Source organism: Tupaia chinensis, unplaced genomic scaffold (assembly GCF_000334495.1).
Source record: "Tupaia chinensis unplaced genomic scaffold, TupChi_1.0 Scaffold000044_1, whole genome shotgun sequence".
Taxonomy (NCBI): domain Eukaryota; kingdom Metazoa; phylum Chordata; class Mammalia; order Scandentia; family Tupaiidae; genus Tupaia; species Tupaia belangeri.
Window position 1 is genome coordinate 3,411,899 of NW_006159500.1, and position 13,764 is coordinate 3,425,662.

A 13,764-nucleotide genomic window follows, 5' to 3' on the forward strand; every position below is an offset into this window, starting at 1 on the left:
CTTTTTTTTTTTTTTTTTAAGAATTATTTTATTTATCATTATTATTTTTTTTCGATTTGACCAGAGAGAGACAGTGAGAGAGAAAGTGAGAAAGCAAGCCTATAGGTCCGAGACCTGAACAACGGTCAGCCACTGGGAATGCAGTGCCCTAACCACCACACTACCTGGCGGCCCCCAAGCTGTTTCTTAATTACATTACTGGTATTGCTGAAATCAAAGATTGGCTATTGTTCATTACAGTCAAAACCTCAGGGAGCCAGCAGGTGGTGTGGTGGTTAAGGTCATGGACTTCCACATGGCCGACCAAAATTTGGGCCCTGTGGGTTGGTGGTAGTAGCACTATGACGAACACTACTACTATTACAATTCCAGCGACAATGACTACTACAATATACCCCCATCCACTTTCAACAAAACCTGTATGACAGTTTACAAATATGTCTGATTTTCCCTAATTTCAAACCTTTAATCATGTTATCCTCTCTTGCTGAATTTCTACTCAACTTATCTCTAGCCACTGAAAATATATCAGGTGATTTTAAACTATTATAATATTTTTCCTTTTTTATTTATCTATTTTCTCATTCTTGTCTACTAAACTATATAATAACCAAACCATCCTACTTTCTCCACAGCCAAGCTCCATATTCTATCTTCTCTAAGAAGTCTTTCTTCTTTCCTTTTGCTTCTCAGTAGCACTATCTAGCATTCACTTACACCCTACAACATTATCTTTATGTACATGTTTTATCTTCCAGAACAAATTACAAGCTCCCCAGAAAGGAAAAAAAAATTTTTTCTTTCTTTGTGTCCTCCACAAAGTTAATTTTAAGGCATCTGAAAAGCACAATCAGACATGATACAAATACCTTCTTGCTCAGTTTAGAGGCACTATCTCATTTCTCTAGGTGTTAATTCTCAAAGATTTACTCGTTGCATCATATTATAAGAGAGATTAAATAATCTCTCCGACTTCATTTTAAAAATTTTAATTATTATTATTTTTTAATTTGCTATGGGGCATGCATGCTCACCAGAGAGAGAGAGAAAATGAGAAAATAAGTCACCAGGTCCAGGACTTAAACAGCAGTAAACACCCTAAATTATCAAGCCACCCGCTGGTCCCATCTCTGACTTTTTTTAAAGCTCGATTGCTTATAATAAACATTACAATACCTTCTGTCTACTGCTGACTTATTGCAACATCAAAAGCAAAACAACTCATAAGGGAGTCCTCAAAAATTCATGGAAAATAGTATTATGAAAAAACTACACATGGATTTCAAAATATTTTGCACCAAAATAAATTTTCATTACACTTTCCATAAACTTTTTGAAGCCCTACCCATATATTGTCAGGAGAAAGCTATTAATGAAATGCAAAGTAAGATTAAAAATGCCTTTGACATCAGAACAAGGCATTTAAATATACATATATAGAGAAAAAAATCTAGCTGACATACATAAAATTACCTAAACTTAATTTTGAGAAAAGTTAGCATTTATCTATTTTTCTTACTCAGTCTTCTTTAAATGAAGAATTAAAAATTACTACCACACACTAGGTCTGATATCTATTCTGGGAACAGATTTATTCGCAGTGAATTATTAAAATCTAAGTGTTATTATTTATATATTTCTCAACCTTAAAAATTTACAAATAGAACAAAATCCTCATTGTAACATCTGGCATGAGTTCTGCTTTTTAATAAATACTAGTTACATCATTTTGCTTTTTCTTTTAGCCACGTATACAATTTGTTAAGTATTCTTTTTCTGGATCATTTAAAGAAATCTACTGTATTTTTTAATAGTTATTTAACTTTATTTATTTATCTATTTATTTTAATTTGACCAGAGAGTAAGAGAGAGCGAGAGCAAGAGCAAGAGCGAGCGAGAGAGAGCGAGCGAGAAAGCAAGCCACCAGGTCTGGGAGTTGAACCACAGTTGACTATGTGGGAATCCAGCACCCTTAACCACCACGCCTCCTGTCAGCCACAAAATCTACTGGTTTTTTTTTTTTTTTTTTTTTTTGGAGAGATTTTCACTGTAGGGCGCGTGCGCTCGCCAGACAGAGAGAGACATAGAGACAGAAAGCGAGAAATCACCCCCCAGGGGGGATGGTCACGCCGCAATCCCTTCTCCTCCATTCTCCTCTCGGGATCTTGGGCACACACGCACACGCGCCCGGCGTGAGTTTTAAGCCACTGGGTCCGGGACACGAACCGCGGTCGACTACGTGGGAGTCCAGCGACATAGCCATTACGCTAACTGCTGGTTCCCAAAATCTATTGTTTTTAATAAGCAGATTTTTCTGAAAATGTTTGTTTAAAGAAATCAAACCCATGGGCTGGGTCAATGCTGCAGCTGTAATATACTGCTCAAGAGAAGATGTATCTCACAAGGCAACCATGGTTAGAATCCTCAGCCTGGTCAGCCTGAAACACACCGGGCATAACTGTAAGTACCCAAGATCCAACAGGCTGGAAGACTGAAGTAAGGGACTGCAGCATGATCACAGGGATCCTGAGGGTACTCCTCTCTTTCTCTCTCTCTCCCCTCTCTCTCCTTTTCATGTATATACTCTATCATAAATGAAGAAAAAAAATTTTAAATGTTTTAACAAGAAGAGGAGTCATATTTTCTATTTTTATGATCCTGCTGCCACCTAGTGAAATTCTGAGAACTAACTTACTCTGGAAAATAAGTCATTTACATAAAAGCTTAATGTCATCCTGAAAGTGTACACATAAGGAATAAAGACATTAAATTAATTTCTTAGAAATTAATTTTTTAATGTTTCCATTACATTATATTTCTATATTATACTTTATATCAATTTAATCAAGTCACTTATTTAAGCAATGGGACAATTATAATGATTTAATTTTAAAAATTCCTTTATTGGGGGCCGGCAGGTGGAGTAGTGGTAAAGGTGCTGGACTCCCACGTGGCTGACCACAGTTCAAGTCCCAGACCTGGCAGCTGCTTTCATTCACTCTCTCCCTCTCTCATTAAATAAAATAATAATAATAAATTAAATTAAATAAATGTTTTTTGAAAATTCCTTTTTTGAAAAAACTATTAAGTTATATTTGCCATCGGGCTATATTTAAATATATGCAAATTCAGTGATACTCCCAAAGTTAAAATAGTAACTTATGCTGACCAAAAATCTAAACACCTTGGGCCAGCAAGTGGCGTGGTGGTTAAAGGCGCTGGACTCCCACATGGCCAACCACGGTTCAAGTCTCAGACCTGGTGGCTTGCTTTCTCACTTCCCCTCTCTCTCTCTGATCAAACTGAAAAATAATAATGATATAATAATAAATAAAGTTAAATAAAATAATTCTAAAAAAAAAAATCTAAACACCTCTATCAACTATACTACTGAAAGGATTCTACAAAGATGATGGAGAACCTATGATCATGCTTACCTGGGAAAAGATATTTGCTGTTGGAGCAACTCTGCTATCCACGATACTATATAGTATTGCTAATAATCTGTCCAATGGAAATGGTTTTGGTCCAAGGAGATGATTGCTTGTCTATAAAAAAAAAATTGAGCATTCAATTTCTGTACTATAAATTCCCATCAATAACGTATTTATACTTCATATAATTTTCCAATAATAAATCTAACCTGCAGTCTTTAAGTTAAAACTTTATCTTATATAATCATGATTTATCCTTTTACATATTCCTCAAGATTGTCTGAATTAGCACAAACAAATATTAAAGAACTCATAGTCCTTCAGCCCAGTCCTGAACATCACCCAGATGTTAAGTGATTTATCCAAGTTATATTTCAAAATAATGCATTTCACTCACAATAGAACTTCTTTCAAAAACTGGAGTCAATTCTTTCAAACCATTCTGCTGCTTTATCAACTACATTCATGTAATATTCTAAATCCTTTGTCATTACAATGTTCAAAGTATCTCTTCCAGAATAGATTCCATCCTGAGGAATCACTTTCTTGCTAACTGATCGGCAGCAACTCATCTGCTAAAGTTTTATCATGAGATTGACTGCAAAATTCAGTCTCGTTTTCATGCTCCACTTCTAATTCTAGCTCTCTTGTTGGTTTCACAACTGAATTTAATTTCCTCAAATGAAGTTTTAAACCCCTCAAAGTCATCCATGAGGGTTGAAGTCAACTTCTTACAAACTCTTTCTAATGTTGTAGTTTGATCTCCTCCTAGGAATCATAAATGTTCTTAATGGCACCTATAATTGCAAATTAAACCTTTCCAGAAGGTTTGTAATTTACTTTGCCTAGATTCATTAAAGGAATCCCCATCTATGGTAGCTATAATCTTATGAAATATATTTCTTAAATAATAAAACTTGGGCCAACCAGTGGCATTGCGGTTAAGGCAGCTAGATCCCACAGAGGTGATGATGCGGTTCAAGTTCTGGACCCTGTGCACATGTGCTTGCATGCCCAGAATCTCAAAAGGAGGGAAGAGATGGAGGAGAGGGGATTGTGGCATAACCATACCCCATAGGGGTTATTTCTGTCTCTCTCTGGTGAGTGCACACACTCTCCAGCAAACTAAAAAAATATAATAAAAAAAATAAACAAAATTTGAAAGTTGAAATTATTCTTTGTTCCACGAACTGCAGAATGGATGTCATGTTAGTACACATGAAAACAGAATTTCCATGTATATTTCCATCTGAGCTCTTGGGTAACCAGATGCATTGTCAATGAGAAGTAATTTTTTTTTTAATTTATTCAATCACTTATTTTAATTTGACAGAGAGACAGAGAGAAAGAGAGAGAAGTAAGAAAGCAAGCCACCAAGTCTGGAACTCGAACTGTGGTTGGCCATGTGCGAGCGCCCGTTGCCTTAACCACCACATCACCGCTGGCCTCTTTGAAGTAATATTTTAAAAGGAATCTTTTTTTTTCCCCTGAGCAGTAGGTCTCAACAGTGGGCTTAAAATATTCAGTAAGCTGTGATATAAACAGATGTGCAGTCATCCAAGCTTTGTTGTTTCATTAATAGAGCACAGGATAGATTTATGCTAAAGCTTAAGGGCCCTAGGAGTTTTGGAATGGCAAATAAGCACTAGCTTTAACCTAAAGTTATTAGCTGCATTATTCCTTAACAAGAGAGTCAGCCTGTGCTTTGAACCTTTAAGCCAGGCACTGACTTTTCTTTAGCTGTGAAAGTCAAAGATGGCATTATTTTCCAGTATAAAGCTGTTTCATCCACAATGAAAATCTGTTGTTTAGTACAGCTACCCTCATCAATAATCTGAGTTAGATCTTCTGGATAACTTCCTGCAGTTTCTACATCAGCACTTGCTGCTTCATCTTGCATATTTATGTTTTGAAAATGGATTCTCTTCTTAACATTCATAAATTAACCTCTGCTAGCTTCTTCAAACTTTTCTGTATTTGCCTCACCTCTTTCAGCCTTCAGAGAATTAAGGAGTCAGGGCCTTACTCTGGATTAGGCTGTGTATTAAGGCAATGCTGTATCTATCCAGACCACTAAAACTTTCTCCATACAAACAATAAGGAAGTTTTGCTTAGCATTCATGTGTTCACTGGAGTAGCACTTTTAATTTTCTTCGAGAACATTTCCTTTGCATTCACAACTTGGCTAACTGTTTGGTATAAGAGGTCTAGTTTTTAGCAACTCTTACCTTTCAATAAACCTTCCTCACTACACTTAGTGGCTTCTAGCTTTTGATTTAAGGTGAGAGGTGTATGACTACTCCTTTCACTTGAACACTTACAGGCCACTGTAAGGTTAGTAACTGGCCTAAATGCAGTATTGTTGTATCTCAGGGATTAGAGAAGCCTAAAGAAAGGTGCAGAGATGAGAGAATGGCTGGTCAGTGGAAGAATAAGAACACATACAATTACCAGTGAATTCATGGTCTTATTGGGCACAGTTTGTGGCACCACAACAGTATAATAATAATGAAAAAGTATAAAATAATGGGAGAATTACTAAAAGGTGACATAGGGACAGAAGTGAATACATGCTGATAGAAAAATGGCATCAATAAACTTGCTCAACACAGGGTTACAACAAAGTTTCAGTTTGAAAAAACAAAAATGTACTATCTACAAAGCACAATAAAACAGTATGATAAAATGAGGCATGCCTGTAATGTCAAGTGATCATTTTCAACTAGGTCACTTAAAAATTATGTCAATTCCGTTTTACCTCCAGTACAACTCATTTGAACATGCCTTCAATAACTATTCAACATAACAAAATATTATCACATTATAATAGTACCATGTCAAGTAAGTTCTATATCTAAATCACTAAGGTAAGTACACTATGTATCCATTTCTTTTTATATCATAAATTTCTCCCTTTAAAGAAATTAAAGTGTACATACCTTTTCATGTTTTTTTAGAAAGTTGGTCTTCTTGATTTTTCCATGATGCTGCAAGTAAGAAAAACTCTTAAGATAAAAGAAGACAGTACTCCACAAAACCAGAAAACAAAATTTGTTTAAAACATGGTGCACATAGTATTTATTTATTAGGTTTATTTTATTTGACTCTTCTCATTGCCCTGTATATATTAGACATGAATATATTTTAAGGTGATTTGACTTAGATTTGTATTTGATGTAAGATTACTTTTGCTTTCAAAGAAAAATTTTTAAAAGAAAACAGTGACAATTCTGAAAGAAGTACATTGATTTTGTACAGCATATTTATTCCTATAAAAATGAGCTTTCAAAGACAAATGGGTGTTTATTCATACCTTAAAGGATGTTGGCAATTCACATAATTCACTGACATTGGGCATTTAGTTACGCATTCAAGATACAAGAAGGGGGAAAACAGATGTGGCCCTTGCCCTCTTAAAGAATAGCAGCAGGAGACATTCTACTCTTTAAATAAGTGAATAAAAATTTATTGGGGCCAGCAGATAGCATAGCGGTTACACTGCTGGACTCTCACAGGGCTGATCGTGGTTCAAGGCCCAGACCCAGTGGCTTGAAACTCACACCTGGCACATGTGTGTGCATGCCCAATATCCTGGGAGGAGAGTGGAGAAAGAGATGGCAGCATGGCGATCCCCCTAGGGGGTGATTTCTCATTTTTCTTCTCACTGTCTCTTTCTCTCTCCAGTGAGAGCACACATCCTAAAGCACAAACCTCTAAAAACAAAAATAAAATGATCAAAAATTGTTCTAAGTTCATAATAGAAAGCAAACATCATAAAACACAGGAAAAAAATAAGACCTATGAAAGACAGTTTATAGAGAGAGGATTGCTCTCAGAAAGCAACACTTAAACAGAAACTCAAAGAACAATGTGTAGGAAAGGAGCCTTCTATTGTAGAAAGACAAAACATGGACACAAACCTTGAGGAAAAAAAACAGATTAGAATTTCTGAAGAGGTGAAAAACCCAATGTGACAGAAACACAGTGGGTGAAGAAGAAAAAAAAAGGAAAATGATTGTAAAATGGGATATCTTCAACTAATGTATACAAAGAAGAGGATTCTGAATGTTCTATATAACACTATAGTAAGCTTTAGAACAGTTAAGTTACCACTCTTGAAATTATTTCCATCTTCCATACTTTAAACAAAAACTTATTTATCAATATGTGTTTTTTTACTCTAAAATTATTACTGAAGGTATACCTGATTTCCTATCTTCTGTGAATCTGTCTACCTTCTTTCAAATTTTAGGTTGTTACCGTAACTTTAAAACTGTAGAGAATGAGTCCTAAATACATATTTAGAAATCTCTTACTCTTATCTCTGTCACTCAGAAATGTACTGGTATTAAGAAATTTCAAAATATACCTAGGGTCTTCAAAAGTAGTGAAGAGACAGATGGTAGCATAGTGATAACACCAGTGTACCCTCATGAGAAAGATCCTGTGTTCAGGTCCCAGAGCGTCCCTGAACACACCAGGCAAGCACACCTGCCTATAACCTGGGCTGAAACTGGGAGTGGATCATGGCATAAGAACCTGCAGAGACAAGACCCCTCTCTCATGGAAGAAAGGAACAAACTTAGAAAATAAATTTAAAAATGAAGTGGAAGGAAGTACATTACTATTACCTTTAGGAAAAATCGCTTGTCAGTTCTTGCTGGATTGTACGAAGCGAGGTATGCAGCAATTAGAATAAATTTAGAGTAATATGGAAGTTCCACCTGAGTATATGCTGAGAGACCTACAGAACAAAACACTTTTATGAAAATATTTATTAGGTTACCATTAAGTTTTAAATACCTCTTTTCACTTATCTTTTGACTTCCATATAGTGCTCTCTAGTCAAAAGACCTGCTCCCTGAGCTTAAAGCACTGTGATAGTGATGGTGGTGGCAGCGATGAACGTTATTAATGATAGGCTTTGCTCATATGCTCATTCTATAATTTTTGCTTCACTCCTCCTGTCCTAAAATCTAAATCCTTCCTTTGTTCCCTTCAAGGCCACTTTCCTCTACCACGCCAAAACAGAAACATGTATCTTCACTATGAATTCCTACTCTATTTCACTTATGTCCTTAAACATTATACCTTATATTAGCAGTTAATCACATAAAAATTACATCACCTTCTAAGCTATACTGTTCGCTGAAGGACCCACATCTGTTCTTTTGTATCTGTACAATGCCTTCCACATAAAATTAATGAATGAATGGAAAAAGAAACCAATGGAGCCCACTAATCAACTCTGATTCTCAAGGAAAGGGAAGGGATCTGATATTTACTGAGTATCTACCATGTGTCAGACACTCTGCTAGGTACTTTATTTCAGCACTGAATCTCTGCAATATTTTAAAACCAGATATTCTTCCCATTTTATAGATGAAGAAACTGAGCTGGGTTCAAAGTCACAAAGTTAGAAAGTAGTATAGACTATTATTGCAGATTTTTCTAACTCTGCCATCTGTCTCTCTCCTTTAAAACACATAACTGGAAATCACTTGTAAAGCATCTGGAGTGTTTACTAACCAAAACAGACAAAACACAATCTCAACACTACCATTTCATATCATTTTCCCCAGTCAAAAGCCACTGGCAATTTTGTAACAAAAGAACATTTTAGGTACTTGCTTAATTTTTTTAAAAAGTAAAAGTTTTACTTGAAATAAATCTGAAGAAATAATTTTCTTCAAGAAAACAAAAGCACAAAGCTTTCACAACATAACCCCTGAAGTGCATTCCCTAAATTGAGTTAACCTAAAATTGGGATTTTATTCTACAATACTTATGAAATACATATGTACATACTGAGATAAAACTGTCATACAGACTGTCTTAACAGAAACATTTAAAAATATATAAATTGCTTATATTTTAAAATATATAATATTTTACAAAACATAATCCAACATTTAGAAAACAGAAAACTAATATTCGAACTTTATTTTCTCCCATTAATTTGGGGCTTCACATGAAAATCATCAAAATATAATTATAGCTTGAAAAAGTAAATTCTCTTTTGTAATACTATTTACTGGCTGAATGTTCTTTAATATTAACTTTAGTATTTTTAATATTAAAGAAGTGTTTCTGGTAACTATCTCAATACTTCCTCTGATACCTTTCAGTTGTCCCAGATCTGTGTCATCTTTCTGCAGCTTTTCCCACTGGGAACTGAAAGAGATAGAAGATTAGAAATAGATTAAAAATACATAAAATCAATATATTGGACTTAAACAGAGCCCTCTAAACTTTTAAAATTTACTAACTACAGAAAGCGAAATATATGTATTATACATGTTTTATTTGTACAAAATCATTCATTGTATATTAAAATATAAATCGATAAAACGCTATCTGTGTATTTCTAATAGTCTCTTTTACTCTGATAATTATAAATTTAACGAGAGGGGAAAAAAAATACCTACTATTAAATAAATAATCGTTACAAACTATTTCTAAACTCTGTACCAGTCTTTTAAAGTAGGTATGATTACACAGGAAAACTGAGGCCCAAAGGTTAAGTTACCCAAAAACACACCAGTAAATAGTAGACCTAAGAGCTGAGTCCTTGAAGGAGCCTGCGGCAGACTATTTTAATTGCCCTGCCTCCTACTCTAGCAATGAAAACTCTTTCTGGAGATGATTTCATTTGTGCTCACCAATACTTGTCAATTCATCCTTTGCCCCCATTGTCTTCTTTTTCTCGTTTGACCTTTCACTTCAGCATGAGCTCCAAAGCTGGCTCTGTTGCCTGCAGTTGTTGACTTCACTATGTACATATAATGGAAGTCTACTGTAATCTCTAACTCCTAGTTATACTGCAGACAAGGGTTATGGGCAGTTTAATTTGCTCTCCTTATTGATTTCGTGGAGAGAACTGGACTTGCAGGGTCATAGTTATCCTATGAGAAATTAGAAGTACTTTCACTGTTATGTAGTCATTTTAACAAAGACAGAAATATTTTCCACCAATGGAAGAAAAAAATCACAAGCTTTTCTATTCTATAACTTCCAAAAACTCTCATCATATGAATTTTTAGTACTGAAAAGGGAAGAGGAATAATGACCATTACCTGAATTATAGTCTTATCAGCTAATTAAAACAAAACAAAGCAAATCTGGGGGCCGGAAGGTGGCAGGTTAGTTAAGAGCACTGGACTCCCACATGGCTGACCATGGTTCGAGTCCTGGACCTGGTGGCTTGCTTTCTCACTTTCCCTCTCCTTCTCTCTCTCCCTCTCTGACTCTGTACCTCTTGGTCAAATTTAAATAAATAAATAAATAAATAAACAAACAAATAAATAAATAAAGTTAAATAAAATAATTCTTTTAAAGAAAAGCAAATTTAGTTTTAAAAAGTATAGATTAAGGCTTTTATGAGAGAAAATGATATAAAATTGACTAAAAATTTAGAAAAGTAGATAGTGCTGCTACATCCTATATTGCTTTGAGCAATGGTTTGTTCTCCCATATTCCATGGTTAATGTCCTCCAGAAATTCATGTACTGAGCCTTGCTTATACTGAAAAGTATTAAGTGAAAATTGAATTCCTTCATGTTGTCCCTGTATGGGGACTTTAGGTGTGATGGTGTGATTAAGGTGGGCCTCTACAGCTGAGTTCTGGTAGAGTTTATAAGCAGAAAGAATGAGACTAGAATGGCAAAGAAAGAAAACTATATGGATATAGACCATGTTCTGTTCTGTTAGAAGGTCTACTCTCCACTATTCTGTGTCACCTCTGAATTTTCCAGCCACCAGAGCTATGAATCAAGATGAAATCCTTTACCTCATGTCAGGTATTTCTGTTAGTAATGCAGTAATGGACTAAGACGCTTTGTAACCTAGGCTTAGTCTAATGTCCATAAGGGGCTTTATTATTCACAAGTCGTGTTTTGTTTTTTTGTTTATTTTTTGAAGAGGTTTTTGCCATAGGGCACGTGCGCTCGCCAGAGAGACAGAAAGCGAGAAATCACCCCCCAGGGGGGATGGTCACGCCGCAATCCCTTCTCTTCCATTCTCCTCTCGGGATCTTGGGCACGCACGCACGCGCGCCTGGTGTGAGTTTTAAGCCACCAGGTCCGGATGCGAACCGCGGTCAACTACGTGGGAGTCCAGCGACATAGCCATTACGCTAACTGCTGGTCCCCACAAGTCATTTTCATATATATTATTTAAGTCTTCCAAGGGTTGTTAGAGGAAGACACAGAGGTCTGGGTTTTTATTAGGTGACTTGCTAAGATCATACAAGGCAGTAAATGGCTGAGCTAGAAATCAAAATGATGTTCTTCTTCTAACTGTGCCAATATGTCTCCTGAGCATTTTCATTACTAAGAAATTCTAATAACAGAAAAATGTAGTTTATGATGATTTACATATTTCTTGTATAATCAAATTCTCATTCTATAATTCAAATATCTAGCATGAATAGGAAAAATAAAGCTAATGCTAAATTTCCTGTAGCTTTTCAGATTAAAAATGGAAAAACAAAACCCTCATTTCAAATCATGTTAAAGATTGGGGCCAGACAGTGGTGTAGCAATAAAACATACCACTCCGTGAAAAATCTCACATGGGAAAGTTTCCAGTTCAAGTTCAGAGACCTCGCAAAGTATGCCAGGTATGCATTTGCCCATAATCCAGGGCTGGTTGAAGGCTGGGGATGGATTGCATCACCAAGACCCATGTGGGGATGTTGTCGCTCTCCCTCTCTCATTCAAGAAAAGAATGAGAAACTGAAAACAGGTTGTAATTATATGACTATATTTTCAGGAACTTTTACAAAATAATTATCTTTTCAAATACTTAACACAACAAAAATTGACAGAGAGTATCAACTCAAGAATTCTTCACCCTTTTATGCATCAAAGAGAAACATGGCAGGGTTGTTGGAATTGTCAGACTAGGAACTGAGAACAACTATAATTATTACGCTAAGGGCTCAAATAGATAAAGTAGAGGACATGCAAGATCAGATGATGCAAATCCTAAGAGGGAACTAAAAATGAATGCTAGATAAAAAAAAACACTAAGAAATAAAAAATGCTTCTGATGCACTGATTAGTAGACTGGACACAGCTGAAGAATGAATCTCTGCACTTGAAAATATATCAGTTGAAACTTCCAAAAGTGAAAAGCATGGAGAACAAAGGTGGAAAAAAAAGAATAGAATATCCAAGGGCTGTGGAACAACTACAAAAGGTATGAAGATAAGTGTACTAGGAATACAAAAGTAGAATAAATACAGAAAGAAACAGAAAGAAATATTGGAAATGATACCAAGACTTTCTCCAAAATACTGTCAGACACCAACTCACAAATTCAAGAAGTCAAAAGAACCTTAAGCAGAATAAATGCCCAAAAATCTATACTTAGGTTTATCATTCTCAAACTACAGTAAAATTGATGCCAGCAGGTGGCATAGTTGTTAAGGCACTAGGCTCCCAGAAGGCAGACCAGTTTGAATCCTAGACCTAGTGGCTTAAAAATCATCATGCCCAGGGTTCTCAAAGAATGGAGAACGGACTGTGAGATAGTCATCCCCCATGAGGGATGATTTCTCACTTTCTCTCCTTCTGTCTCTCCAGTGCATGCACCCTAAGGCTAAAACCTAAAGAAAAAAGAAAAACATATATTGAAAGAAGCAAGAGGGGGAAAAAGTCTTACCTATAAAAAAACAAAGAAGAGATTTACTTTCACTATTGAATTTCCTATAGCTTTCTAGATTAAATAAGAAAAGAAAAAGAGGGCCAGCAGGCAGCCTGGAGGTTAAGGACATGGCTGACTATGTGGTTTGAGTATCTGATCCAGAAGCTTGAAAAATATATGGAGTACATGCCCAGAATCTCTAGATGAAAAACCGAAGGGATTGTGGCATGGCCATCCCCCTTGGGGGATGATTTCTCTCTCTCTCTTTGCCTCTCTCTTACCCTCTCTCTCCCTTTCTTTTCCTCTCACTTTCACTTTCCCTCTCTTTTTCTCTGTCCCTTTTTCTTTTTTTTTCTTTTTTTGGAGAGGTTTTCTTGCTATAAGGCGCATGCGCTCGCCAGAAAGACAGAGAGAGACAGAGAGACAGAAAGCGAGAAATCACCCCCCAGGGGGGATGGCCAAGCCGCAATCCCTTCTCCTCCATTCTCCTCTCGGGATCTTGGGCACACACGCACATGCACCCGGCATGAATTTAAGCATTGGGATCCGGGACTCGAACCGCAGTCGACTACCTGGGAGTCCAGCGACATAGCCATTACACTGACTGCTGGTCCCCTCTGTCCCCTTTTTCTTTTCCTCTCTATGTCTCCCTTTGATGGATGATTTCTCACTTTCTCTTTCC

The 13,764-nt window shown here is 36.1% G+C and overlaps 1 protein-coding gene across 1 annotated transcript in view; it reads right to left on the reverse strand.

Annotated features, from left to right (window-relative positions):
• Nucleotides 1–13,764, reverse strand: part of ORC5 (origin recognition complex subunit 5) — an 81,554-nt gene that overhangs the window by 30,536 nt on the left and 37,254 nt on the right. The window contains exons 9-12 of the mRNA XM_006140795.3: nucleotides 9,556–9,608; nucleotides 8,066–8,178; nucleotides 6,374–6,421; nucleotides 3,438–3,548 (exon numbers count right to left, since the gene is read on the reverse strand). Of these exons, the coding sequence (XP_006140857.1) occupies nucleotides 3,438–3,548; nucleotides 6,374–6,421; nucleotides 8,066–8,178; nucleotides 9,556–9,608 (325 nt within the window). The remainder of the gene's footprint in view (nucleotides 1–3,437; nucleotides 3,549–6,373; nucleotides 6,422–8,065; nucleotides 8,179–9,555; nucleotides 9,609–13,764) is intronic.